The 24,996-nt window shown below is 43.4% G+C and overlaps 2 protein-coding genes across 6 annotated transcripts in view; one reads left to right on the forward strand and one right to left on the reverse strand.

Moving 5' to 3' along the window:
* Window positions 1–24,996, forward strand: part of LOC101137472 (putative uncharacterized protein C21orf62-AS1) — an 82,290-nt gene that overhangs the window by 17,806 nt on the left and 39,488 nt on the right. For 2 of the 3 annotated variants that reach the window (XM_019017884.3, XM_004062708.4), the window contains exon 4: window positions 7,385–7,507. In XM_019017884.3, coding sequence (XP_018873429.2) covers window positions 7,385–7,507 — 123 coding nt within the window. Of the gene's footprint in view, window positions 1–7,384; window positions 7,508–11,442; window positions 14,685–24,996 lie in introns of those variants that run through there. The other variant, XM_063702752.1, reaches the window with a different exon arrangement.
* Window positions 1,022–24,243, reverse strand: EPCIP (exosomal polycystin 1 interacting protein). Of its 3 annotated transcripts, none has more exons than XM_004062704.5 (3): window positions 24,101–24,243; window positions 21,086–21,166; window positions 1,022–4,887 (listed from the first exon to the last, which is right to left on the reverse strand). In XM_004062704.5, exon 3 carries the CDS (start codon window positions 4,821–4,823, stop codon window positions 4,164–4,166), a length of 660 nt encoding a protein of 219 aa, XP_004062752.1. In that variant the 5' UTR covers window positions 4,824–4,887; window positions 21,086–21,166; window positions 24,101–24,243; the 3' UTR covers window positions 1,022–4,163. The 3 variants fall into 3 exon arrangements, 2 of the variants coding, with proteins under 2 accessions (XP_004062752.1, XP_004062753.1); XR_008674804.2 differs by lacking the exon at window positions 1,022–4,887 and adding an exon at window positions 17,813–18,189 and having other exon boundaries at window positions 24,101–24,225; XM_004062705.5 differs by lacking the exon at window positions 21,086–21,166.

Below are 24,996 nucleotides of genomic sequence, written 5' to 3' on the forward strand. Positions count from 1 at the left end.
TACATTCTTTACATCAGTAAAATTGAAATAAACTATGTACATACATATCTGCATACTTTTTTGAAGACTAAAGTGAAAGCAAGTTTATTAAGAAAGTAAAGGAATAAAAGAATGGCTACTCCATAGGCAGGGCAGCCCTGAGGGCTGCTGGTTGCCCATTTTTATGGTTATTTCTTGGTTATATGCTAAACAAGGGATGGGTTATTCATGAGTTTTCCGGAAATGGGTAGGGGGTGGGCAATTCCCAGAGCTGAGGATTCCTCCCCTTTTTAGACCATGTTGCCATGGCATTTGTAAACTGTCATGGTGCTGGTTGGAGTGTAGCAGTGAGGACGACCAGAGTTCACTTTCATCTCTATCTTGCTTTGGGTGGGTTATGGCTTCTTTACTGCAACCTGTTTTATCAGCAAGGTCTTTATGTCCTGCATTTTGTGCTGACCTCTTATCTTATCCTGTAACTAAGAATGCCTAACCTGCTGGGAATGCAGGCCAGCAGGCCTCAGCCTTATTTTACCCAACCTCTAAACAAGATGGAGTCGCTCTGGTTTAAACGCCTCTGACATTTCCCCCCTCCCTTTTATAAGAGAACCCTTAATCCTAAGGGTCGTAGAGAGATGAAGGTCCATCTTTTGTAACTTCTGGAGGCTGAATGAGGCGATGATATTCCTGCCTATCTATTAGGGTCTCAGATCCAGGGTAGAGAGGAGTTCAGTCAGAGAAAGTCCGTATGGTGAGGGCCATTCATAACTCTGACTAAAAGTGATATAACTAGTTTCCAGATTTTGGAGAAATTAGGTAGAGAGAAACAAGCATGCTTCAAATTTTGTTCACAGGAGTGTAATTTATGCAATTGTTGAAAGCTGTCAATAGCTCAAAAGAAATGTTTCCTTGACTCCAAAGTCAGCCAATCAGTGTTGGTCTATTTCCTTTGGGTCAGGGGTCTCCTTAATATCATCCCTTTGTGGTTGCCATAAAGATGTTACCAGAAAGGGGTCCTAAACCAGACCCCAAGAGAGGGTTCTTGGATCTCACATAAGCAAGAATTCAAGGCGAGTCCATAGAGTAAAGTGAAAGCAAGTTTATTAACAAAATAAAGGAATAAAAGCATGGCTACTGCATAGGCAGAGCAGCCCACCTCCCTTTTTTGTTGGAGAGCTGGTGGTTAAACTTTTATTAGCACACCACTGGCCAGAGGCAATAAGCTACTAGCCCCAGGCCAGATGGGTACCATTAACATAGTTTGTTTGACCCACATGATATTATTTAAAACAAACAAACAAAAAAGCTGAATGGCAAGCCGACATTTACAAATTGTGAGAATTCACATAACAACCTGGAATTCCTCATTCTCTGAAGGATCAGATCTGGCCCCATCAGATTTTCCCATGGCAACACTCAGTTGGAGCTGAGCCACTGTAGAGCTTCAGGTGGGGCATGCACCCTTACTTAACCACCATCCCACCACTCCCTGTTGTCCCCCAAACCCTGCAGCTAAGTGCCAAATGCCATTTATCCCCATGCCTGCACTGTGGATTTTCTCTGCCCATTCTTCATCCCACAGCAGCACAAACTGAACCATATTTTTAGTCCTGAAACCTGAAACCTCAGGCTTGATTTATAACTAAATTAGCTTTCCTTTTCTGTTGGTTTAAGTCCCATTAACTCACAAGTATTTCTCAAAAGACTTACTTAAAACATATGTGAAAGGGCTTTGAAACTATTAAAAGCTACCAAATGGAAGATATTTATAGGAGGCATATACTTTCTAACATCATTTAATTTTATACTTTATTAATAAAAATTATTAAAATTCAATTTGTTATATTTTCAGTAACTAATGACAATGAATATATTACTAATCTTTTCACTTGTCTTTTCTTGCTTTCCTTTTTCCTCCTTTTTCCCCTTTTCCTTATTCTTTTCTTTCACTTTAACATTATCTGCAGTACAATGTCAGTAATGAGGTCACATTTTTCTATTAAAATTCATACTTTGGTCTTTGTTTTGGCCTAATTTAAACACTGACATGGGCTCATGCTAATTAGCCTGAATGGCTAAATCCCCCACCAATTAAGCAAATGTAGAAATTGCAGGTTATTTCAGTTACTCTATGTTAAGGTTAAGTGAAAAAAAAAAAAAAAGTGATGTATGTGATCTAAAGTCATCAACCCCAGGACATCCTGTTAAGTCATGGACTATTTCTTATCATTATGGTATCATGAATGCAATAATGTTTCAAATTCATTCCACTCCAGGTTTAGACATTTGTATCACAATTGCAGTGGATTCTTTTTTCTTTTCTTTTCTTTTTTTTTTTTTTGAGATGGAGTTTTGCTCTTGTTGCCCAGGCTGGAGTGCAGTGGCGCAATCTTGGCTCACTGCAACCTCCGCCTCCCAGGTTCAAGTGACTCTCCTGCCTCAGCCTCCTGAGTAGCTGGGATTACAGGCATGCACCACCACGCCTGGCTTATTTTGTATTTTTAGTAGAGACAGGGTTTCTCCATGTTGGTCAGGCTGGTCTCGAACTCCCAACCTCAGGTGATCCGCCTGCCGTGGCCTCCCAAGCCATGGATTCTTTACAGTCCACTTTAATGGCAAGTTGCGTCTCTATGAGGGAAAATTTTCTTTGTACAATAATGAATCCATTTAATTTTTTCAAAAGTATGTTGCTTTGGTTCCTTTTATCAGCACACATAAAATCATTTTGTGTTAACCGTGTCATATAAAATGCCTTCACTTTGCAATCTTAACCTTCCAAATGGATTGAGCCTCAGATTTTTTTTGTTAATTATCTGTTAATAATTTGAGCACTTTTAACAATAGAAATAATGTTGTAAGTGGTGAGTAAATTCCCAGGCTAGCCCCTAACGTAGTTAAACATAGCTCGAATGGTATTCATCTAAGTTCTGATTTTTGGAGCAAGAGGAAAAGGAGAAGGAGAAAGAAGATGAAAATGAGAGGAGAAATTGGTGAAATGGTATAGCAGGGGCAAAGACAGACCATGCAAAGAAAGAAAAGGAAAAGAATGTGAAAGGCTAGAAGTGAAGAACTTTCCTTGCAGTTAGGCTGTGCTCTAAGCAAAATTTTGAGATAGATGCAAATGTGTTTTGTGTCCTCCAATTTTCACTGCTGCATCCCTCTCTCTGGAACACTGGTCCCCCCATTTGATCCTAAGGTCTTACCCTATCCATGCCTGTGGTACCTCCACCCCAACAAACACAGTCTCCAACCTCTTATTTCTCGGTGCATCTATTCTTAGCAAGGTATTTAGAAAAGATCAGTTTAAGAGAACCTAATCATTTTATTATTATTATTATTATTATTATTTTTTGAGATGGAGTTTCGCTCTTGTTGCCCAGGCTGGAGTGCAATGGTGTGATCTCTGACTCTGTCACCCAGGCTGGAGTGTCGAGTGCAGTGGCACGATTTTGGCTCACTGCAACCTCCGCCTCCCAGGTTCAAGCGATTCTCCTGCTCAGCCTCCGAGTAGCTGGGATTACAGGCATATGCCACCATGCCCGGCTAATTTTGTATTTTTAGTAGAGATGGGGTTTCTCCATGATGGTCAGGCTGGTCTTGAACTCCCGACCTCAGGTGATCCGCCCGCCTCGGCCTCCCAAAGTGCTGGGATTACAGGTGTGAGCCACTGTGCCCGACCATTTTATAAAACTCATAGTCCCCAAACCTCTGAAATTGATTATTCTCTACTTAGGGGAATTCCAAGCAATTTCACAAAATGAAACAGAAAAAAATTAAGGCAGTATTTTGAAAGAAGATATGTTTCTTGGGGGTCACCTTCTAGGAGGAGCTCCACTAAGCAGTCTCTAGGGTGTATTGCTTTCTCCATTTCTGACGGGACATTTCCCTGCAGGCTTCTAGTTGCAGAGACCAAGCCTAGCTGGCTCCCAAGACATGTCCCTGGACGGAATCAAGTTGGTTTTTTGGTTTCTTTTTCTTTTGTTTTTCAAAAGTGTTCTTGCAGTTGGGCACAGAGCAGAACAGAGAGCTGGTTATTGGTATGTGTGGCTGTTTTGCAAATGGAGCCTGTGGAGAGAGGCACAGTTGTGGGTAGGGATACCTATCTCATAGCCTTATTTCCAGATTCCTTCTGCAAATTATTCATCATTTGCCAAAGTTCCAGGCAGCTGGACACAGTTATTATGCTAGTAAATAAATGTGACAACATAGCTTTTGTTGCTTGGCATTGGGAAGGTTCTAAAGTAAGAAAAGTCAGGAAAGTTGTTGGCAATGCTGGTAACGTTTTCAATACTATATGATTTTAAGGCTGAGTCCCTGTTGAAAAGAGCCATATCTAAGAATGAGATATACATACATGGCTGCCAGCCTTTGTGTAACCACATGGGCTTCTCTCTGGAGTCACTGTCCCCACCGCTATGGATGAGTAAGCTCTGCTCTGGGAAGGGATGCTTGGCCTCCATGTTGATGCGCAGCCTCTTCAGACCACAAATAGCCAGGTATTCAGTGGGGAGAGTGTTGGTGCTGCACAGGGAAAGCTTCAGGTCTTGGACCAGCGTGAAGTTCAGCAGGTGGCCCAGCGCAGATGTGTCCGTGAACCAGATGGTCAGATGGCCATTGTAGCTGGTTCGCTCTACCGCAAGGGGCAGGATGGTTTTACAGTTGCACATCAGGTTGGCCAAACTGTAGTCACAATCCCGGATGTCCGCAGAACAGCTGCAGTTCCGAATGGTGTTTTCCTTTGTGAAGATGAGCGTGCTGTTCTTCTGACCTTTGGTGAAGCAGTTAAGTGCAAAGACACCCAGAGCGCTGATCAGAAGAAGACAGTGCCTGGGAGGTGGTGCCATGCTTGCCCAGCATGGGCCAGCGTGTTTATCCCCCCTCTTTTTGAACCAATTTGTTGGAACTCACCTGAAAGAAAAGAGGCAGCTTTATCACAACCTTTCATTTGAAATACACAGCTTATGGAAAAGGAACCCCAGAAAAAAACAAGTTGTAAACATTTCTTTCTTGCAGTTCTAATAACTGTTTCCTGAGCCACAGGCAATGCTTGCAGCCCAGGCACTGGGCAAGCTCTTTTCTCAGCACCTCATCCAGAGACAGCAGCCAAACCTTTGAGCTCTGCTCATCTGAGGTGTAAAACTCCCAGTGATGTTGGCTGACAGTGAGAGCAACATGCCAACAACACAGCCAGAGTGATGCCAGAGCGGATGCCAGAGAGGAGACCTACCGCATCCTATCTATGGGCAGGGATTTGGAGTTGAAAGAGCACATTCTCCAAACATCCAATTACTAGCATGAAGCGCCCAAAAACCCCTGAACATGACATGCTTTTCTCCCCCTCAATATCTGACTTCCTGGAATTCGGGAGACAAACACTTCTTTGTTGGATTCAGCTATCCAAGCGCTACCTATTACACAACATAGCATGAATACCAATGAAGCATTTAGTTAATGGTAAGCTTTAATTTCTAAGTAGATAAACATGCCTCCCATCCCCACCATATTAATCTGTTTGTGAGTCCATTCATCCTGTTCAGGGCCTCTTACAAATGTACCTAGGTAACTGTGGTAATAGACAACAAAAAGACTAATCACCCACCGATTAATCACAATTATTTTGACTTAGCTACTCTTATGCCAGAAGAAATTTATGAACTGATCTTGTCAATGTATTGCAGGGCTCCAAAACAAAACCATATATAAGAACTTCTAAAAAATCTAAATAAGGTAGGGATGCATGGGTAATTTAAAGAGCAACACCAATGTCCAGTTTTGGGGTAAAAGCCCTACAGTGTCTGGCATATGACAGATGCAGGATCCTCCTTTGTGGTGTGATTGGAATGAGATGAGATGAGCATTATGGCAGAGTGTACCACATTTCAGTTTGGCGAAAGTAATAACATTCCCCCAATGACTGAGGAGAGAAACAATACAATTCAGTCCATCTCCATTTGCTAAGCTCCATGGGTGTGGTGGGATACTTGGCATGCGACCTCTGAGTGAGAGGGCCCAGAGCTACTGGCAGGGCCACTACACTAAGGGCCAGGGAGCCACAGGTGGAAGGGTCAGTCTGAAGAGCTCAACATGTGTCCAAAGAGTACAGTGACAGCAGGAAAGAGGCTAGGCAGACAAGCAGCAATTAGGGTGTAAGATGAGGCCACAAGGCAATTAGAAATCCAAAGGAATCAAGGCTGAAAATGCCAGGGATCGGGTAGACAGGCAGGAGGCACAAGCCACAACCCCATGGCTGGGATGCCAGGAGGATAGAAGTAAGCTCTGCCGCGTAAACTTGAACAGAGGGTGAGACATTGATTCACAGCAATTGTGACTGTATTCATGCATTCATCCCTCCCTTCCTTCCTTCCTTCATTTCTTCCTTCTTTCCTTCCTTCCCTCCTTCCCTCCTTCCCCCCTTCCCCCTTCCCTCCTTCCCTCCTTCCCTCCCTCCCTCCTTCCTTCCTTCCTTCCTTCCTTCCTTCCTTCCTTCCTTCCTTCCTTCCTTCCTTCCTTCCTTTCTTCCTTCCTTCCTTCAACTAATGCTTATTGGAAGATTACTAGGTGGCATGCCCTCTGCTTGCCATGGGGGTACAACTCAGAACAAGACAACCCAGGGCCCAGTCCTCATAGAACTTATGTCCTAACGAAATTGATTCTGCTTCCAATGGGCTGGGGCGTCATAGCCCAAAGCCAGGCCCATCCTGCATGTGAGGATGGAGAAGCTATAGCAGTGGGGAGGAGGCGAGAGGAGGGGGCAAATGCAGGAGTTAGGCAGGGCCCAGCCTGGGCTGTGTGCCAGGCCCTGGCTTAGGCCAAGCAGAAGAAACAAAGATACAAAAGACCTGGATCCTATCCTCCAGGATTTATCCTCAAAGGAAAAAGACCAATAAGGCTGAACTGAGAAGCACTGTACTGAACATACAGGCGGCTATGAGAACATAGCAGAGAGAGAGAGAGATTCGACGCGGGGGACTGGATAAGGCGGTTTAGAGTGCTTTGTATCTATTTTGAAGTTGGCACAGGATTTTCTTAAAGGCTTCCTATTAAATGTATTAATAGGTACATTTTGTCATGAAAGAAAGAGCTTTGAGAAACGTGGAGAACAAGAGTTCTCCCTGAACAAGAGGCTTAACAGTCTTAAGCAGTGTTAGAATGTGGGCGTGTCTACCCCCTTAGTGAGGAACGGTGAATAATTTATTAATTACAAGATAATTTTAGACAATCAGCTGTCCCAGATTCCACTGGAGGCCTCTGGGACTTCGTGTCCCAGTAACCCTGTCATCCCAGAACCAGGAATGCTGTCAATACCGTTGGCCCACCCTGACCCTAGCCTTAAAAGAAAAAAGGGGGGAGAGGTCTATTCATCAGCCTGAACCTAGTGAGAAAAGTGTCTGCCTCCCTGTTTCAGGTGCTGATCCTTTTAGAGGCAGCCGTGGAAGAGGAAAAGAGATCAGAAGAGAAAAGGATATTGGTTTGCTGGAACATGTGGGACAAGAAGTTCCCAGAAGAATTTGTGAGCAACTTCCCAACAGTAAGGCCCTGGCTAGACCTCAGGATGGTCCCTGCCTCCTGGACATTAGGAAGCCCAAAGGCCAGAACAAAAACACATGCCTAGTGGGGGAAGGCTCACTAAGAGGGCACCAAGTGGGGCAAATACCCCTGGTAACCCATTTATGGAGGCTGCCACAGAAATGCTAGTTGGAAATTTTCCTCCTTCAGTCTATCATGAATTTCTTTTTTCTCTTTTGAGATGGAGTCGCCCGGGCTGCAGTTCAGTGGTGCAATCTCAGCTCACTGCAAGCTCTGCCTCCCAGGTTCCAACGATTGTCTTGTCTCAGCCTCCTGAGTAGCTGAGATTATAAGCACACACCATCATACCCGACTAATTTTTGTATTTATAGTAGAAATGGGGTTTTGCCATGTTGGCCAGGCTGGTCTTGAACTCCTGACCTCAGGGTGATCCACCCATCTTGGCCTCCGAAAGTGCTGGGATTACAGGCATGAGCCACTGCACTCGGCTGTACCGTGATTATTAGTTCAAGGTTCTCTTTCACTGGGGTAAAGACCTTAAGAGAGCAGTTTTTGGGCTTTATATTCTCAATTTCCCACACAGTGCCTAGTACATAGCAAGGACTCAACAAATTTCATTGAATGAATGAAAAAACATAGTTTACCAAATGTCAGTGTACTCAAACTCTTTTAACTGCTAGCTATAGAAATCCAATTAAGACTCACTTGGGTAAAAAAAATAAAAAAATAAACAAAATAAACTGCTCACTTATTTGAAAAATTAAGGAAGGATTTCAGGCATGGCTTGATCCAGCTACTCAAAAAAGGTTGTCAGAAATGTCTGTCCATTTTTCATTTATTGTTTCTCATTTGTGGGCTTTGTTCCCAGATAAGATCACTCCTTCTGGGGACAAGATGGTCACTAGTAGATCCAGGTTTACTTTCTATCAGCTGAGCAACCTCTCAAGAAAAAAAATAAAATAAAATAAACCTCTCTTTAAATAGCACCAGGCTGCTGGGTGTGGTGGCTCATACCTGTAACCCCAGCATTTTGGGAGGCTGAGGTAGGAGGATTGTGGGAAGCCAGGAGTTCAAGACCAGCCCAGCCAACATTGTGAGACATAATCTCTACAAATAAAGTAAATTAGTTGGACATGATGGTGTGCACCTATAGTCCCAGCTACTCGGGAGGCTGAAGCAGAAGGATCACTTGAGTCTGAGAATTCGGTGTTGTTTAAGCCACCCTGTTGTGGTATCTGCTATGGCTGCACAGGCAGAAATAGGGACACAAGTGCAGGTTCAGGGCAAGGTGTGTGAGCACACTCAGTCCCTGGCCTCGGAGTCTCTCTGGATGGCTTCTTGCCTAGGGTGACTGACAGAGGGAGGGATGATATGCAAAGGCACCTGTTCTCCTCATGACCTAACCCCAATTCTTACTCCACGGGTTCATGACAGCCCATTCTGCTGGAGACTGTGTCTTAAAACTTCCTCCCCTAGTTTCTCTCAAGTACCCCTCGTGAGCTGTGATTTCACTGGGCTTTGAACTCTTAGGCCATTTGAGGCTGCAGTGAGCTATGATTGTATCACTGCACTCCAGCCTAGATGACAGAACAAGACCCCATCTCTAATGAATAAATAAATATGGCTGGGCACAATGGCTTAGGCCTGTAATCCCAGCATTTGGAAGACCAAGACAGGCAGATCGCTTGAGCTCAGGAGTTCGAGATCATTCTGGCCAACAAGGCGAAACCCTGTCTCTACCAAAAATACAAAAATTAGCCAGGCAGGGTGGCATGTGCCTGTAATCCCAGCTACAGGGAGGCTGAGGCAGGAGAATCACTTGAACCTGGGAGGCAGAGGTTGCAGTGAGCTGAAATTGTGCCACTGCACTCCAGCCTGGGTGACAGAGTGAGACTTTGCAACCAAAAAATAAAATAATAATAATAATGAAATAAATAACCAAATAAGTAAATAAATAAATATTAGGAGGCAAAAATACATTGGTCTCCTGAGTCGTACACTCAGCTTGGGAGCCAATGAATGGGATCAGCCCCACTGCAAAGAGTGGACTGAGAGGGTAGAAGGATGGTTCTGCAAAGGGAAATCAGGAGGCACTATCAGAAAAGGGCCAGGTAGGCAGTCAGAAAGGTGGGTGCCCACAAGACCCATGGGATGAGCATGGGTGAGCATTGCAACTCTACTCCTCTCAGTCTCAGCAAACACTAAAGCACCACTTTGATAAAATGCCCTCTAAGAGTGCAGATATATGTCTGACTTTGTGGGATATATTCAGATTTTCAAATTGGCTCCTTTACTGGAGGGCCCCTCAATTTTACCACCCAAGAATCTTCAAGGATTTTTGCAGGGACACACTTTGGGTACTGCATTTGTGAGCGATAGCCCTGCTTACCTCTCCAAGTCCTGGCTTCACAGTGTGTTCCTTGGGGTGCCTGGGCCCTAGCTTTCTTCTGGCTTTAACCCCAGAGCCATAACTCAGATCTATACTTGAGACTGCTTCTTGCCAGGGCATCTCCTCAGCTTCTGACTCTTGAGCCTTTCACAATTTTCTTCTCTTGAGTCTTTCCCCTAATTGCATTTCCACTTTAAAAATAAAAATCACAGCCAGGCATGGTGGTTCACACCTGTAATCCCAGCAGTTTGGTAGGCTGAGGAGGGCAGATCATTTGAGGTCAGGAGTTCAAGACCGGCCTGGCCAACATGGGGAAACCCTGTCTCTACTAAAAATACAAAAATTAGCTAGGTGTGGTGGTGCACACCTATAATGCCAGCTACTCAGGAGGCTGAGGCACGAAAATTCCTTGAACCCAGGAGGCGGAGGTTGCCGTGAGCCGAGATCGCACCACTGCACTCCAGCCTGGGTGACAGAGTGAGTGAGACTCTATCTCAAATAATAAAATAAAAACCACTTTTGATTTCAAATTAAGCTCACTTCCAAATTACGTTTTTAAATTGCTTTTGATTTTTAATTGCTATAAGGATTTGGAGAATGTCACTTGATTTTTCCACAATTAGTTATTTGTCTTTTGTGTTAGGACTATAGAGCTCAGAACATCATTATTTATGACATTTCAAATCTGTTTTGGGCAAATGCTCCAAATGCTGTCCTCCCACTGACACAATATCTCCTTACTAGTAATATCTTCTTATAAACAGAACTAGTCAAGTTTGAAACATTCCTTTTGAAGCCAAGTATAAACATTATCTAAATGTTGGGTGTAATCCTAGATTGAGAAGGAATCTGTGTGGAATTTGTTTTGAAGTAACTGATGTCTGTATCTCCTCAATTCAGAACCCTCTGTCTTTATGCAGCTAGTTGCTAGTATTGTTCTTGAGATTTCTTCAGCTGCAATACAAAAATAATACTCAAATTGAATCTGAATAGTAGCTCTGGTTTTTAAACATGTCCAGTGATTTAAAGGCTCAAATATTTAATAATCATGCACAAAGGCTCAAATATTTAATAAGTAAGCACATAGGCCGGGTGTGGTGGCTCACGCCTGTAATCCCAGCACTCTGGGAGGCCAAGGCAGGTAGATCACGAGGTCAGGAGTTCGAGACCAGCCTGACCAACACGGTGAAACCTTGTCTCTACTAAAAATACAAAAATTAGCTGGCCATGGTGGCACGTGCCTGTAATCCCAGCTACTCAGGAGGCTGAGGCAGGAGAATCGCTTGAACCCAGGAGGCAGAGGTTGCAGTGAGCTGAGATCGCACCATTGCACTCCAGAGTGAGATTCTGTCTCAAAAAAAAAACAAAAAAAAAACAACAACAAAAAACATGCACAGTTTTTAGCATCTTGACTGAAAAATTTGGATGCATAGACATCCCCTGAGTTTTTGTCATGGTTGCATCAAGCTACTTATTGCGTCTTACAACCTAGGTATATCAGAGACTTCTAGTCCCCGTGAATGCCATGTTCTCCTCTCCTTCTTTAGCACGCTGTTGGACTTCATTTCTGAGCTTCTGGTAGTGAAGTGGTACCATGTGATTGAGTTCTGGCCAATGGAATATGGTGGAAGATTCCACGAAGGAACCGACGGCCCTAGAAGATGGCAGAACTGTAGACAAAAGGCTGAATCCCTGAATGATTGTATGAAAGAGAGCACACCCCTCTTCCCCCTTAGTGGCATTAGTCTGTGATGTAAGGGAGGAACAGATCTCAATTACTCTAAGCCACTGATATCTTGAAGTTTGTCAAAGCAGCTAGCCTACCCTGCTAGCTGGGTACGATACAGCAGGTGCTAATATTGCTTTGCAACTTAGGATTTTTACATCCTCTTTTCTCAAAAGAAAATGAGAAATGAACATTTAGAGGACATTTATTGGATGCCAAGCAAATGGCCTAAGTCATGGGAAAGCAAAAATGAAGAAGATATCATCCATGCCCTCAAGGGACTTGAAGTTTGCCCAGAGAACTTGGAATGTACTCTGGGAACAAACAACTGGGCAACTAATTATAAGACAATGTGATTGGTAGTTCTTAAAGATGCAGATGGAGGCCAGGCACAGTGGCTGACGCCTGTAGTCCCAGCACTTTGGGAAGCCAAGGTGGGCAGATCATCTGAGGTCAGGAGTTTGAGACCAGCCTAACCAACATGGTGAAACCCTGTCTCTACTAAAAATACAAAAAAATTAGCTGGGTGTGGTGGTGGGCACCTGTAATCCCAGCTACTCAGGAAGCTGAGGCAGCAGAATCACTTGAACCTGGGAGGCGGAGGTTGCAGTGAGCCGAGATTGCGCCATTGCACTCCAGCCTGGGCAATAAGAGTGAAACTCATCTCAAAAGAGAAAAAAAAAAGATGCAGATGGAGTGGTGGTAAGGGAGAAATGGAAAGACTCTCAAAGGATGTGCTCTTTGGGCCAGGCAGAGAAGAGGTTCGGGTTAGGAAGGGCGAGGCAGTGCAGATATAAGAGTCATTGGCGCAGATGTCAGAATGACTAAAGTCCTTAGTATGTTTAGAGCAGGTATAAGACATCTGGAGGTCCATGAGGCTGGGGATGTAGGCAGGAAGACAGAGTTAGACAGGACCTTGCTGGTCAAGCTAAGGGGTTTGGACTTTATGCTGGCAGTTACTTGGTCTCCAAACTCTTCTGATCATCACCCCATCAATAAATGATTTTAAAACCCTCCCCAATAGATGTATCTGTTAATTTATAAAGGCCATTCACGTATTACCATGCTTACATATCATCTGTATTATCAACAATACACAAACTGTAGCATTTTTAAAAATTTGAGATGAAAAATAAATAAAAATGAAAGTTTGAATATTTTCAGCTCTACCCCACTAGCTTGGCTTGCAAACCTCCTGTGAGGTAAGCTCCCTCTTTGGAGGCTCCTGCAAGAGACAAAAAATGAGATGGTAAAGCAGGAGATGGTGAAGCAGGAGACATCTACTTAGATCTTGTTTAAGGAAGGTAACCTAGGTTGCCAGGGAGAGACTGAATCTGGGGAGAAAACACTAGTCAGGACAGTGAATTCTAAATAGTTTTCTTTTGTATTTTCCTCAGTGATTTCCATCTCTCCATTTGTTGACTCCTTCTAACTCCAGGCTCTTTGGATAAATTTGTTTCAATATCTGGAATCCTCAAGGGGATGGAGAGAACCAAGAATGTAGGATTGAGAAGGTGGGGATGAGGATGAGGCTGTCTTCCTCCTATGAGCATGAGTCAGGACACCTGCTAGAACCTCCAGGAGGGAACCAGTGGTACAGGGAGCAGGAGAGCCCAGTGGGCAGCACAGCAAAGCATTTGTCTCTCTCTGTCTCCCAGGCTGGAGTGCAGTGGCGCGATCTCGGCTCACTGCAACCTCCCACTCCTAGGTTCAAGCAATTCTTCTGCCTCAGCCTCCCATCGTTGTCTCATTCTTAGCACCCCAACACAGCTTGCCTGGGAACGCCACTCCCTGAGACATCCACTGTGAGCCCTGACAGCCACGAGAAAAACGTAGCTAATTTTCTCGGAGTTAGGAGCCTCTGGGTGGCTTCATCAGACTGGCAGCAAGCCTAGCTGCTAGTGAGGGCTAGTTATGGCAAGCTATGGAGTAGCTGGAGTAGTTCTCCGATCCCCAGTTCCCCTTGATGTGCCTTCCTCTTAATTCCCTGATCATCCATTCTTTTCTTTCCAGGAGCCAGTGCTGAAAACCTGCTCACAGATTGGTATCTGATACCAGTTGGTTAGGCCTTAATCAGAATTTAAACCAACACATTCTTGTCCAAGGGTATTTGCACTGTAAGCCTTATGGCTACCTTGTTCCTTATTAGAGAGATAGCAAGGATCAAACAGAAAGTATGGGAGGAGTGTGGGGTGGAGACCCCACGCTGGGCTCCAGAAACAAGTGGTCACCTGTTCTCAGGTCCAGTGCCCACTTGTCCAGGGCTGTGCAACCCCTCTTCCCGTTGAGGTCGAGGAGGGGTGTTGGCTCTTCTGTTATGTGGATGAGATGCCCACACAGGCAGTGTGAGGGCTTTAGATGTAGGACCTTGAAATGCTCTTGAAAAAAGGGATTTTTAGCATTTTTCTTTTCTTTGGCTTTGTTCCACGAATGCACTGCAGGAGATAGGTTAGAGATAAACGCTATGTAAGATGATATTTGAAAATGGAATGATATCTTTGTTGTTTACCATTTCAAAGCTTATGAAGTTGAAAACTAATTTGGGTCCCTCCCCAATGTTTTCTTACTGTGATACGTGTTGTCTTTTATTTCTTCTTCACATTCCACAACAGCACATCCTCATCCTTGGTATGAGCCACTGAATTTTCACAGGCCCTTGCAAGGATCTAATGCTGAAGTCACCATTCTGTGCAGTCTCTGTGGGTGAAGATCACTTCCCTTTCATTGTGGTTTACACAGTTCATTGTGCAGGGCAGGAAATGAGTTCCCAGTAATTCTGATGTGATCGGAATCTCATTTGGTTTCTATAGTAGGATCTAAACTATATGCTCTCATCTGATATTTTTGCTCATCTAGAAAAAGATGAAGTAAATTCATGTCTCTGTAAGTTGGAATTATGTAGGCAAAATTAGCTTCAAGTATGCAATTTGGGTTTTGAGAGGACACACTTTAAAATATTTTTGTGACTGTTCATGTTGAACTCACTAGTATATAGTTGGATCAGTCGGAGAACCTGTCTGAGTCTTATTTCTCTTGACATGGCACAGGATAATAATCCAACCACACAGGTTGCAAAAGCAAAGTAGATGCATGTGATTATATATATATATATATATATATATATATATATATATATATGTGTGAATAGTACTATATTATTTATTTATTTTGTTTAGAGATGGGGTCTCACTATGTCATCCAGGCTGGTCTTAAACTCCCAGGCTCAAGTGATTCTCCTGCCTTGGCCTCCCAAGGTGCTAGGATTATAGGCATGTGGCACCACACCCAGCCTGAATAGTTCTGTAGTATTATGTATATTGTACACTCATAAGTACTCATAGGCATGCTACAATATACATAGTACTATTCATAGACTTTGATATTTTGTAATATCAGAGTCATAGTGATAACAAATATATTACCATGCTCTGTGAGGGCATCCCAAAAGCCACCCCAAAGAAATCTAAAGTAACTGGTTCATTTAATGCATTACTTGTATCAAACATTTGACTAGACAGAGAACAGGCACAGCATAAAACAAAAATGTCTCTCTGCATGATTTTTCCTGTAATGAATCCAATCAGATTTACAAACGTCCTCCTGTAAATTCTGAGGATTGTGAGGTCCTGAAATTATTAGTGAGCTAGTCTGGAAAATAGAAATTAATTATCTGATTCCCATTTCTGCTAACTTAAATGTGTATGAAATGTTTAAAGGAACAGCAGGAATATGGGATGTGATCAAAACACTTTATTTCTGATCTCCAACTGTGCCTAATGGATGTTATAGTAGGTCAAATAATGGTCCCTAAAGGTGCCTGTGTCCTAATCCCTGGGCCCTGTGAATATGTTACCTTACATGGCCATAAGGCCTCTACAGACGTTATTAAATTAAGAAACTTGAGATAAGGAGATGATCCTAGATTATCTGGGTGGGCCCAATGTAATCAACAGGGTCCTTATAAGAAGAAGGCAATATGACAACTGAAGCAGAGATTGGAGCAATGTGGCTACAAGCTGAGGAATGCGAGCAGCCTCTAGGAGCTGAAAGAGGCAAGGAACAGATTTTCCCTTGGAGTCTCCAGAAGGAACCAGGCCTACTGACACCCTCACAGTAGCCTGGTCAGACTGGTTTTGAACTTCTGACCTCCAGAAGTGTAAAATAATATAGATATGTTGTTTCAAGCCACTAAAATTGTAGATTATTCTTGTTTTTTTTTGAGATGGAGTCTCGCTGTGTCACCCAGGCTGGAGTGTGGAGTGCAGTGGCACGATCTTGGCTCACTGCAATCTTTGCATCCCGTGTTCAAGCAATTCTCCTGCCTCAGCCTCCTGAATAGCTGGGATTACAGGTGTGCACCACCATACCAGGCTAAATTTTATATTTTTAGTAGAGATGGGGTTTCACCATGTTGGCCAGGCTGGTCTCAAACTCCTGACCTCAAGTGATCTGCCTGCCTCAGCCTCTGAAAGTGCTGGGATTACAGGTGTAAGCCACTGCGCCTGGCCAAGTTGTAGAAATTTTTTATAGCAGCAATAGGAAATGAATACAGAGACGATGAGGAAACCAAACCACCACATCAAACCACCCTTGTGGACCAAACCAGCCCTTCTGCATTCACAGCCCTGCAGTGTTTGCTAATTACATTATGTGGTTTATTCCTCTCATTAGCCTGGATCATTGGTAACTAGTCTCCTGAAATACCAAGCTCAATGCTCCCATAGAATAGTCACACTATGTTGGACCCAGCCAAGCCCAAATGGATACATCTGGCTACGTCTTATGAGTTGAGGGGGAACCATCTTCAGGTGGTTAATTGCATACATGGAATTGTTGAAGGAGAGCGAAGACGATATGGGAGGGCCCAGGGCAGGGAAGAGCAGAGGGATGGGACAGTGGCATTTGAGTCTTTCCAGCCCAAATGTATGCCTGAGGCTGAGTCCGGTCAGGTAGCAAGCAGAGACTGCAAGAAGTGCTTTTAAGAATTCTGAGATGTGAGGCACAAGTGGCCCCCTGCCCAGGCAAGAAAGGGCGACATTGAGTGGTGGACAGAAGCATTTTCTCCACTTCTGTACTGAGTACAGCTCAGCTCTAGCACAGTGAGGAATGAGGGACAGATGGCACTATTTGACCCTTTCTCAAGAACAGACTGGGGCTACCCCTGGATGTTGCTCCCTGGTCATCAAGCAACAGGGACCCCCATGGCCAAGGCAAGGGACAGTCAGCATCCAGTGGGGGCTGGGGACAGAAGCAGATGAAAGGACCATTGTGCGCATAGGCAAGACCCCTGGGGACTCAAAGAAGCACCTAGAGGAAATTCTGTTTTGTAGACATAGTGGTGGGAAGAGGCAAGGACCTGTATCTGGTAGGTGGGAGCACGAGCCAGCAGAATACAAGCTATTCGTGTTCACTTAACTTCATCTGTGCCCTCTGGCTGGTGAAGCCAGGAGCTCTTCAGGTATCAACTGGATTACTTGTTTGAGATTAAATTGATTGAATCATAGACATAGACTAAAGTGCTCAGGAGCTTAGAAGCTGAGTAAGAACTGACTGAAAAGTAGATATTTTATTTGGAAAGCACTGAGCTCACCTGGGTATTAATTTCACCCACTAATTTGCTGCCTGGATGAGGGGCTTCCTTGTTGATTTACTGTGGGGTTTTATTAGTCCATTTTCATGCTGCTGATAAAGACATACCCGAGCCTGGGTAATTTACAAAAGAAAGAGGTTTAATGAACTCAGTCCCACATGGCTGGGAGGCCTTACAATCATGGTGGAAAGTGAGTCGTGTCTCACATGGTGGCAGACAAGAGAAGAGTGAGAGCCAAGTGAAAGGGGTTTCCCCTTACAAAGCCATCAGATCTCGCGAGACTTATTCACTACCACAAGAGTGTTATTGGGAAAACCACCCCCGTGATTCAATAATCTCCCACTGGGTCCCTCCCACAACATGAGGGAATGATGAGAGTTACAATTCAAGATGAGATTTGAGTGGGGACACAGCCAAACCATATCAGGGGGTCAGGTTTCTGATGCCTTCTTGCTGATCGCAGTTTCCCCAGTCCTTAGCACAGGGCCTGGCACATAGGAGCACTCCATGACTATTTATATTATCCAAATGAGTCCCTACATTGGCTAAGCCAATGAGGCGTGTTATTGATCCTTGATTCCCTCTTATGCCTTTTTTTTTTTTTTTTTTTTGAGACGGAGTTTTGCTCTTATTGCCCAGGCTGGAGTGCAATGGCTTAATCTTGGCTCACCACAACCTCCGCCTCCCGGGTTCAAGCGATTCTCCTGCCTCAGCCTCCCGAGTAGCTGGGATTACAGGCATGTGCCACCACACCCGGCTAATTTTTAGTAGAGACGGGGTTCCTCCATGTTGGTCAGGCTGGTCTCGAACTCCCGACCTCAGGTGATCCACCTGCCTCAGCCTCCCAAAGTGCTGGGATTACAGGCGTGAGCCACCGCACCCAGCCCCTCTTTTGCCTTTTACCTCCTAGGATTGTCGAGTGTTAGCAAATCCGCAGGCAAAATTCATATTCTTCTTCAGCAACTTTCATTGTATGGCCTAGCCATGGCAGAAAAACCAGAATGAGTTTCTGTGTATGGGTGACAGGGTGGGAATTTGAGCTTACTCTCCTATGGCCTAGCTGTGCATCATCCTTGAAAGCCATTGAATGACATCTGGCAAAATCCCAGGAGGCACCTCCAACCTCCTGTGACTTTACCAAAAGGCCTAGTCTAGGTTCCTGGTTGCCTTACAACTTTCCTGTGAATCTGATGAGGAGGAAGCGTGAAATACACTTGGCTAGAATGGAGAACGTGAGTCCCAAGTCAGGCCTCCAATCACTGCCCTTCCATCTTATGCCACACACCTTCCGACGGGCGAAGGAAAACAAGAGTAGAATTAGTATATTTTGGTCTCACAGATATTTGTGAGCATCACGAAGCCATTCCCCTAATTGCTCTTGGTTGAGAGATTACAACAGCCCTTGCTGCAAAACTCCCCCACGACGTAACCTTTCAGAGTCCAATCTTGCAAAGCTAACTCAGGGAGAGCTTTGCTTAAATTACTGGGCTAGTATTGTGTGAGTGTGAGGTTGCCAAGGAAAATGAGTCAGATACTAATTCCTTTGCTAGGAGATGAGAGAAAAAAAAAAAAAAAAGGCTGGCAGACCTTTACTATTTTAATTACCTGCTTCCAGAACAATAAAAGGGAATTCAGATCTTCCACTTAACAGTCGTGCCCTTCTTATATTCCCGTAAAGTACCTGCACTATTTCCTTAAGATGTAAGCCTTGGGCTTTTTTCCTTTCAACTCTGTTCAAGCTATAGTTCCGACCATTTGAGTTTGGACAAAAATAAGAATTAAAATTTCCTTTGCTGGTTTTAGTTACAAATATTGGAACCAATGAACATTTAAACCTTGTTTCTTTCTTGAAAGATTTTTCAGAGTTTTAAAATGCCTCCTGGGAATGATGACTAAAGGTAATGTGGGATCCTGGATGGGATCCTGGGACAAAAAAAAGGACAATGGGTAAAATCTAAGGACATCTCAATAATGTTTGGACTTTATTTTATAATAATAATGTGTCAATACTGGTTCATTAATTGTGACAAATGTACCATACTCATGTAAGATGTTAACTCTATATAAGAACTCTCTATTATCTTCACGACTTTTCTGTAAACCTGAAACTATTGCAAAATAAGAATTTTATTTAAAAAGAGTGAATCCTGATCTCATTGATGACTCTTTGAAGATTAGTTTTGTGACAGCAGCAGAGCTCCAGTAGATAATCTGGCATCACGATTTGGGCTAAACCGAGTGCCCATGAAATAGTGTCTAGGCACAACTCCAAATGAATTCTTCAGACCTCCTGGCCACAGAGAAGATTCTTTTTTTGTTTTTTTTAATGACCCAGAGACCAGGCATTTCAGAGATGCAAATGCGAAGTAATCCTTTTATGGGAAGTGGATCAAAACTGGGAAAGGAGAGGCATCACGGCATGTTGCAGGGACAAGCCTCGAGGGGTGCATGTGTGTGTGTGTGTGTGTGTGTGTGTGTGTGTGTGTGTGTGTGATGTCTCACTGGGCTTTCGTTGTTCTTTCTTCTTTTCTTTCTTCCCTCCCTCCCTCCTTTCTTTCCTTCCTTCCTTCCTTCCTTCCTTCCTTCCTTCCTTCCTTCCTTCCTTCCTTCCTTCCTTCTTTCTTTCTTTCTTTCTTTCTTTCTTTCTTTCTCTTTCTTTCCTCTTTCTTTTTCCTCTCTTCCTTTCTCTCTCTCTTTCTTTCCTTTTTTGAGACAAGGTCTTACTCTGTCACCCAGGCTGGAGTGCAGTAGCTCACTGTCACCTTGAACTTCTGGGCTCAGGCAAGCCTCCCAACCTCAGCCTCCTGAATAGCTAGGACTATAGGTGCGTACCACTGGCTAATGTTTAAAATTTTTTGTAGAGACACAGACTCACTGTAGTGCTCAGGCTGATCTACAACTTCTGGCCTCAAGAGATCTTCCCGCCACCCAAAGTGTGGGGATTACAGGCATGAGCCACCGCACCTGCCCCCATTGTGTTTTCTTATTCTCCAATCTGGACCCCATTCGCCTCATGCTGCTTATGTTGCCCTCTGTGTTTGGGGATGATTTCTGTTTCTTGTCCACTAAGAAACTACCTTCATCTCTGATACTGTCTTCAAATCTCTCCTCTTTCATGACATTTTATTATGCTGGGGGAATAGGTGACAGTTCTTGTTTGACTCAAACCTACTTTTCTTAGAGTGCAACATCAGTCTATTGTAAGATAAATTTAAAAAAAAAATGAGCTTTTGTAAGCCAATCTGTTATCACACAGAGCCTAGTACCTAGTCGTGTTAGATTTTTAAGCCACTCCAAAAAACCAGACTTTTGCTGCGATCATTCTATTGCAACCATTCTCATCAGGTTCCCAGTGAATCCCACCAACCCCATACCAAATCCAGTGATTAATTTCCTGGTCTCATTTTGTTTGACTTCCCACAAGCATCTGACTTAGATGCCTCCCCCTTCTTTTTGAGAGAATAGCTTTCTGTTACTCCATGTTGTCACATTCTCCTGGTTTTCTGGCTCCTTCAACGGCCACTCCATCTCAGTCTTTTGGCTGGCATTTTATTTTATTTTATTTTTTTTTTTTTTGAGACGGAGTCTCGCTCTGTCGCCCAGGCTGGAGTGCAGTGGTGTGATCTCGGCTCACTGCAAGCTCCGCCTCCCGGGTTCACGCCATTCTCCTGCCTCAGCCTCCAGAGTAGCTGGGACTACAGGCGCCCACCACCACGCCTGGCTAATTTTTTTTTTTTTTTTTTAGTGCAGACGGGGTTTCACTGTGTTAGCTAGGATGGTCTGAATCTCCTGACCTCGTGATCCGCCCGCCTCGGCCTCCCAAATTGCTGGGATTACAGGCATGAACCACAGTGCCCGGCCCTGATCTTCTTACCTGTTATTGTTGCATGTCCCCAGCTCAGTGCATGGCTGTCTTCTGTATGTGCGTCCACTCTCTTGGTGCCTGCATGCTGTCCTGTGAAGTTAAATACCACCTAGATGCTGATGGTGAACTGAGATACGTCTCTAGCTCCTGACCGCATCGTGCTCCCATGTCCCACATTGTATCTGATAGCTCTTTCTGAATGTCTAGTAGACATCTCCAACTTAACATGCCAAATACACAGCTCCTGATTCCCAAGAAACTTCAGACTCCTATGAGAAATGTTACTGTACCAGTAATTCACTGTTCCTCAGCCCTGTGTTCCCAAGGCTAAGCTAGCTAAATACAGCAAATTGTCATTGATAAAGAGGCAACATACTATAATATATAAAATGTGATACACGTATGTTGTATACTGAAAATTGAATGAAATCAGGAACTATCCATATTTTTATTCACTAATAGTAAGATCTAATGAGTGTTTCTTTTGTGCCAGGTACTGTTAAGTGTTTCACGTGTTTTATGTTATTTAATCCTTTCTGTAATCCTACAGGTAGATATTATGGCCCCCCCTCCCCTTTTTTTTTTTAGACCGAGTCTCAGTCTGTCACCCAGGCTGGAGTGCAGTGGCACTATCTCGGCTCACTGCAACCTCTGCATCCCGGATTCAAGTGATTCTCCTGCCTCAACCTCCCAAGTAGTTGGCATTATAGGTGGTGCACCACCACGCCCAGCTAATTTTTGTATTTTTAGTACAGACTGGGTTTCGCCATTTTGGCCAGGCTGGTCTCGAACTCCTGACCTCAAGTGATCCACCCACCACAGCCTCTCAAAGTGCTGGGGTTACAAGCATGAGCCACTGCATATGGTCCCATTTTCATATCAGGAAATGACACATGGGATACTCAGGGAGGTTAAATAACTTGTCCAAGGTCACAGAACTAGTTAATAATGGCTAAAATTTGAACCCAGACAGCCAACTATACTCTGAAGAGTCATGGTGGAAATTACAGCGCTATTTCCTACCCCAGGGTCTTGGGCCTATTCAAGTGAGATTCCATGCATTGTATTCTATTACTAGATGCTGTGGCCTTTAACCTACATGTGTATAGAACCCTCATGCTAAATGCTATGATTTGAATGTGTTTCCTAAAGTTCACGTGTTGGAAACTTAATCTCTAGTGCAACAGTGTTGAGAAGTGGGAGCTTTAAGGGGTGACCTTTAAGAGGGTGGTGCCCTCATGAATGGATTAATGCTGTTATTGAGGAGTGGGTTGGTCACCATGGGAATAGGTTTCAAATAAAAGGATGAATTTGACCCCCTTTCTCTCTGTCTCTCTTATGTGTGTACACATGTTCTCTTGCCCTTTCACCTTCCACCATGGGATGAAACAGCAAGAATGCCCTTGCCAGATGCAGGCCCCTTGACCTTGGAATTCCCAGTCTCCAGAACCATAAGAAAGAAATTTCTGTTCTTAAGTTCATAATCAGAATAGAGGACAATATGAGCAGAGTGCTGCTTCTGCTAACATAGGTATGGAATGTGGGACAAAGAATTCTCAGAGAGTGAGCCACTGGGAAGTCCTAACTAAAATATGTGGCTACTGTACTTTTCTACTTGACACAGTCCTTGAGAGAGTGAATTAGGCAATGAGTGCAAATCCTTCAGGCTTTCCCCTTGAGTGACTTGGTAGACACTCAGTTAATTGCATCACTGGGGTTCACATCCACAGCTTTGCACAGCTGCCCCTTGGTCCCACGCCCACAGAACTGTGAGGCCTGCCTGTTCTTCCCACTGGGGCCTATTGACCTACTAGCTCCCACAGACACAGACACAAGCCACTGGGCACTGAATTTTAAAAGCTGATAATGTGGCAGCTTTAAGCAGTGAAAAATATTAGTGTGGAAAAGAAAGATGAGAAATCCAAGTCAGCTCTTGAAAAGCACTCATTTCCATAAATACTTTATTGAAACTGTTATTTTCAGAAAATGCCCAATTTCTGTCAGAAAAAAAAGTAATGAAAAGTCTTTTTTTTCCTTCCAAGCATATTGCATTATTTAGTCTAAAAAAAAGCAAAAAACTTCTCAAGGATGGCTCTTTTCGGTAAAAAATTTTCAAACAAATGAGGTCTTTTTTTTGGTATTTTTTAAGGATGGGTTTTTTATAAATATTATGCACAATGTTTTTGAAACATTTCCGGTCCTCAGTATACACCAACATACTTTTTTGCTAAAAGCTTTCCAAAAATATGCTTATTAAACAAAGAAATAAATGGAAGACTGTATATGTTCTACTCATTTTGAATTAAAACATTCCCCTCTTCATCTTGCCTTTTGCTACATTATTTATCATGCTTTTTCACTTTTGAATAAAAGACCAATTTTTTAAAAACGCGAACTATCCAATCCAAATGTTAATGCTCATCTTAGCTTACTTTCTTTTCTTTCTTTGTTTTCTAATCAGCAAACTCTATAAAGCCTGGTGTGTAAATAGGCAGTAAATATAATATTATTGAAAGATAAAACAGAGCAAAGAAACAGTATCAGCTGGTGTTTTGGGAGTTCCCACTTTTCTTTGTTTGTGATCAAAAGAGATATAATATCTCTTTTCCTTAATTGTTATTTAGCATTGAAGACTAATGGAAAAGTCTAGCCAGATGTTTTAAAATAGAGACAAGATTTCAAGGAGCTATCTGTTATATTAGCTTTAAGTGAGTTTATCTTTTTAAGGTTTAAATGAGAAGACCATGTCATTCTTTGCTTAATGCACTGAAAATCTTTCATTTTAAAGGCAGAATCTCAGTAAAGAGGAATTCATATGCCTGGAAGCCTAAAAAAGTGTTTCATAGTGAAAGCCACTCATACATGTACATTATGTTCAGGAAATGCAAATGCAACAAGAAGGTGACCCTGACAATGGTTCTTCCAACCGTCACAGTTCCTGCCATGCAGCAGAAATTCTGAAGCTCTGAAAAACTGTCAGACTAGACATGCTTTTTAAAAAAGAAGAACAGAGAAATTACTTACATCTGAGAGTTCCACCATGAGGCCTCGCCTCTCCACTCCACAGACCTCTGCCTGGCCACGGATCCTTCACCCTGGCTTGACAGCTGGTTTAATCTGCAAGCCAGGGTGGAATGCGTGGTCTTGCACTTGCTGTTCTTTTCCGTCTTCGGCGGGCCAGCAGCCTGGTCATTTCCATGGCAACCAGGAGGAAGCTGCTGGCCTACCAGTCTCATTAACTACACGCAGGAGAGAACCTGCCTTGGTGACTGCTGGCCACTCTTTTGGGGTTCTAAACTGGGAAGTTTCTAGAAGAAACTGAGGAGACTGTTGCTGTAGGCTGATCCCAAAGGATTGACACAAATGGAGGAAATTCTACTTTAGCAGGAAATTGAATGGATTAAATGTAGAGTACGGAGACTCCTTGATACTTTTACTTTCATGATTTATTCCACCTTTTTTGGTCTCATGAATTGTTACTTATGGTAAATGCCTGCACTACTGTAAAAAGTGTCCTATCGTAGTTGTTCCAAAGAAAAAAAACTCATTTGAACTCCAAAGATAGACATTATTCTGTCTTTTTTAAAGTTCATTTAAAAAAATATTAGAAGCCACAAAACCAATAAATAGGTAAAAATTATTCTATGTACATTAACTGATAGTCCATGTGGGCTTCTATAACAAAATACCATTAGTTGGGTAACTTACAAACAACGTATTTATTTCTGTAGGCTGGGAAGGCCAAAATCAAGGCAGATTTGTTTTCTGGTGAGGGTCTGCTTCCTGGTTCATAGATGGCACCTTCTAGCTGAGTCCTCACGTGGTGGAAGGGAAACTGTGGTTTCTTCAGCTTCTTACAAGGGCACTAATCCCATTCATAAGGGCTCCACCCTCATGACCTAATCACATTCCAACATCTC

The sequence above is a fragment of the Gorilla gorilla genome, chromosome 22 (assembly GCF_029281585.2).
Source record: "Gorilla gorilla gorilla isolate KB3781 chromosome 22, NHGRI_mGorGor1-v2.1_pri, whole genome shotgun sequence".
NCBI classification, from domain to species: Eukaryota; Metazoa; Chordata; class Mammalia; order Primates; family Hominidae; genus Gorilla; species Gorilla gorilla.

Coding starts and splice junctions, on each gene's coding strand:
- EPCIP (XM_004062705.5), bottom strand. CDS start 4,823: ATGGCACCACCTCCCAGGCACTGTCTTCTTCTGATCAGCGCTCTGGGT.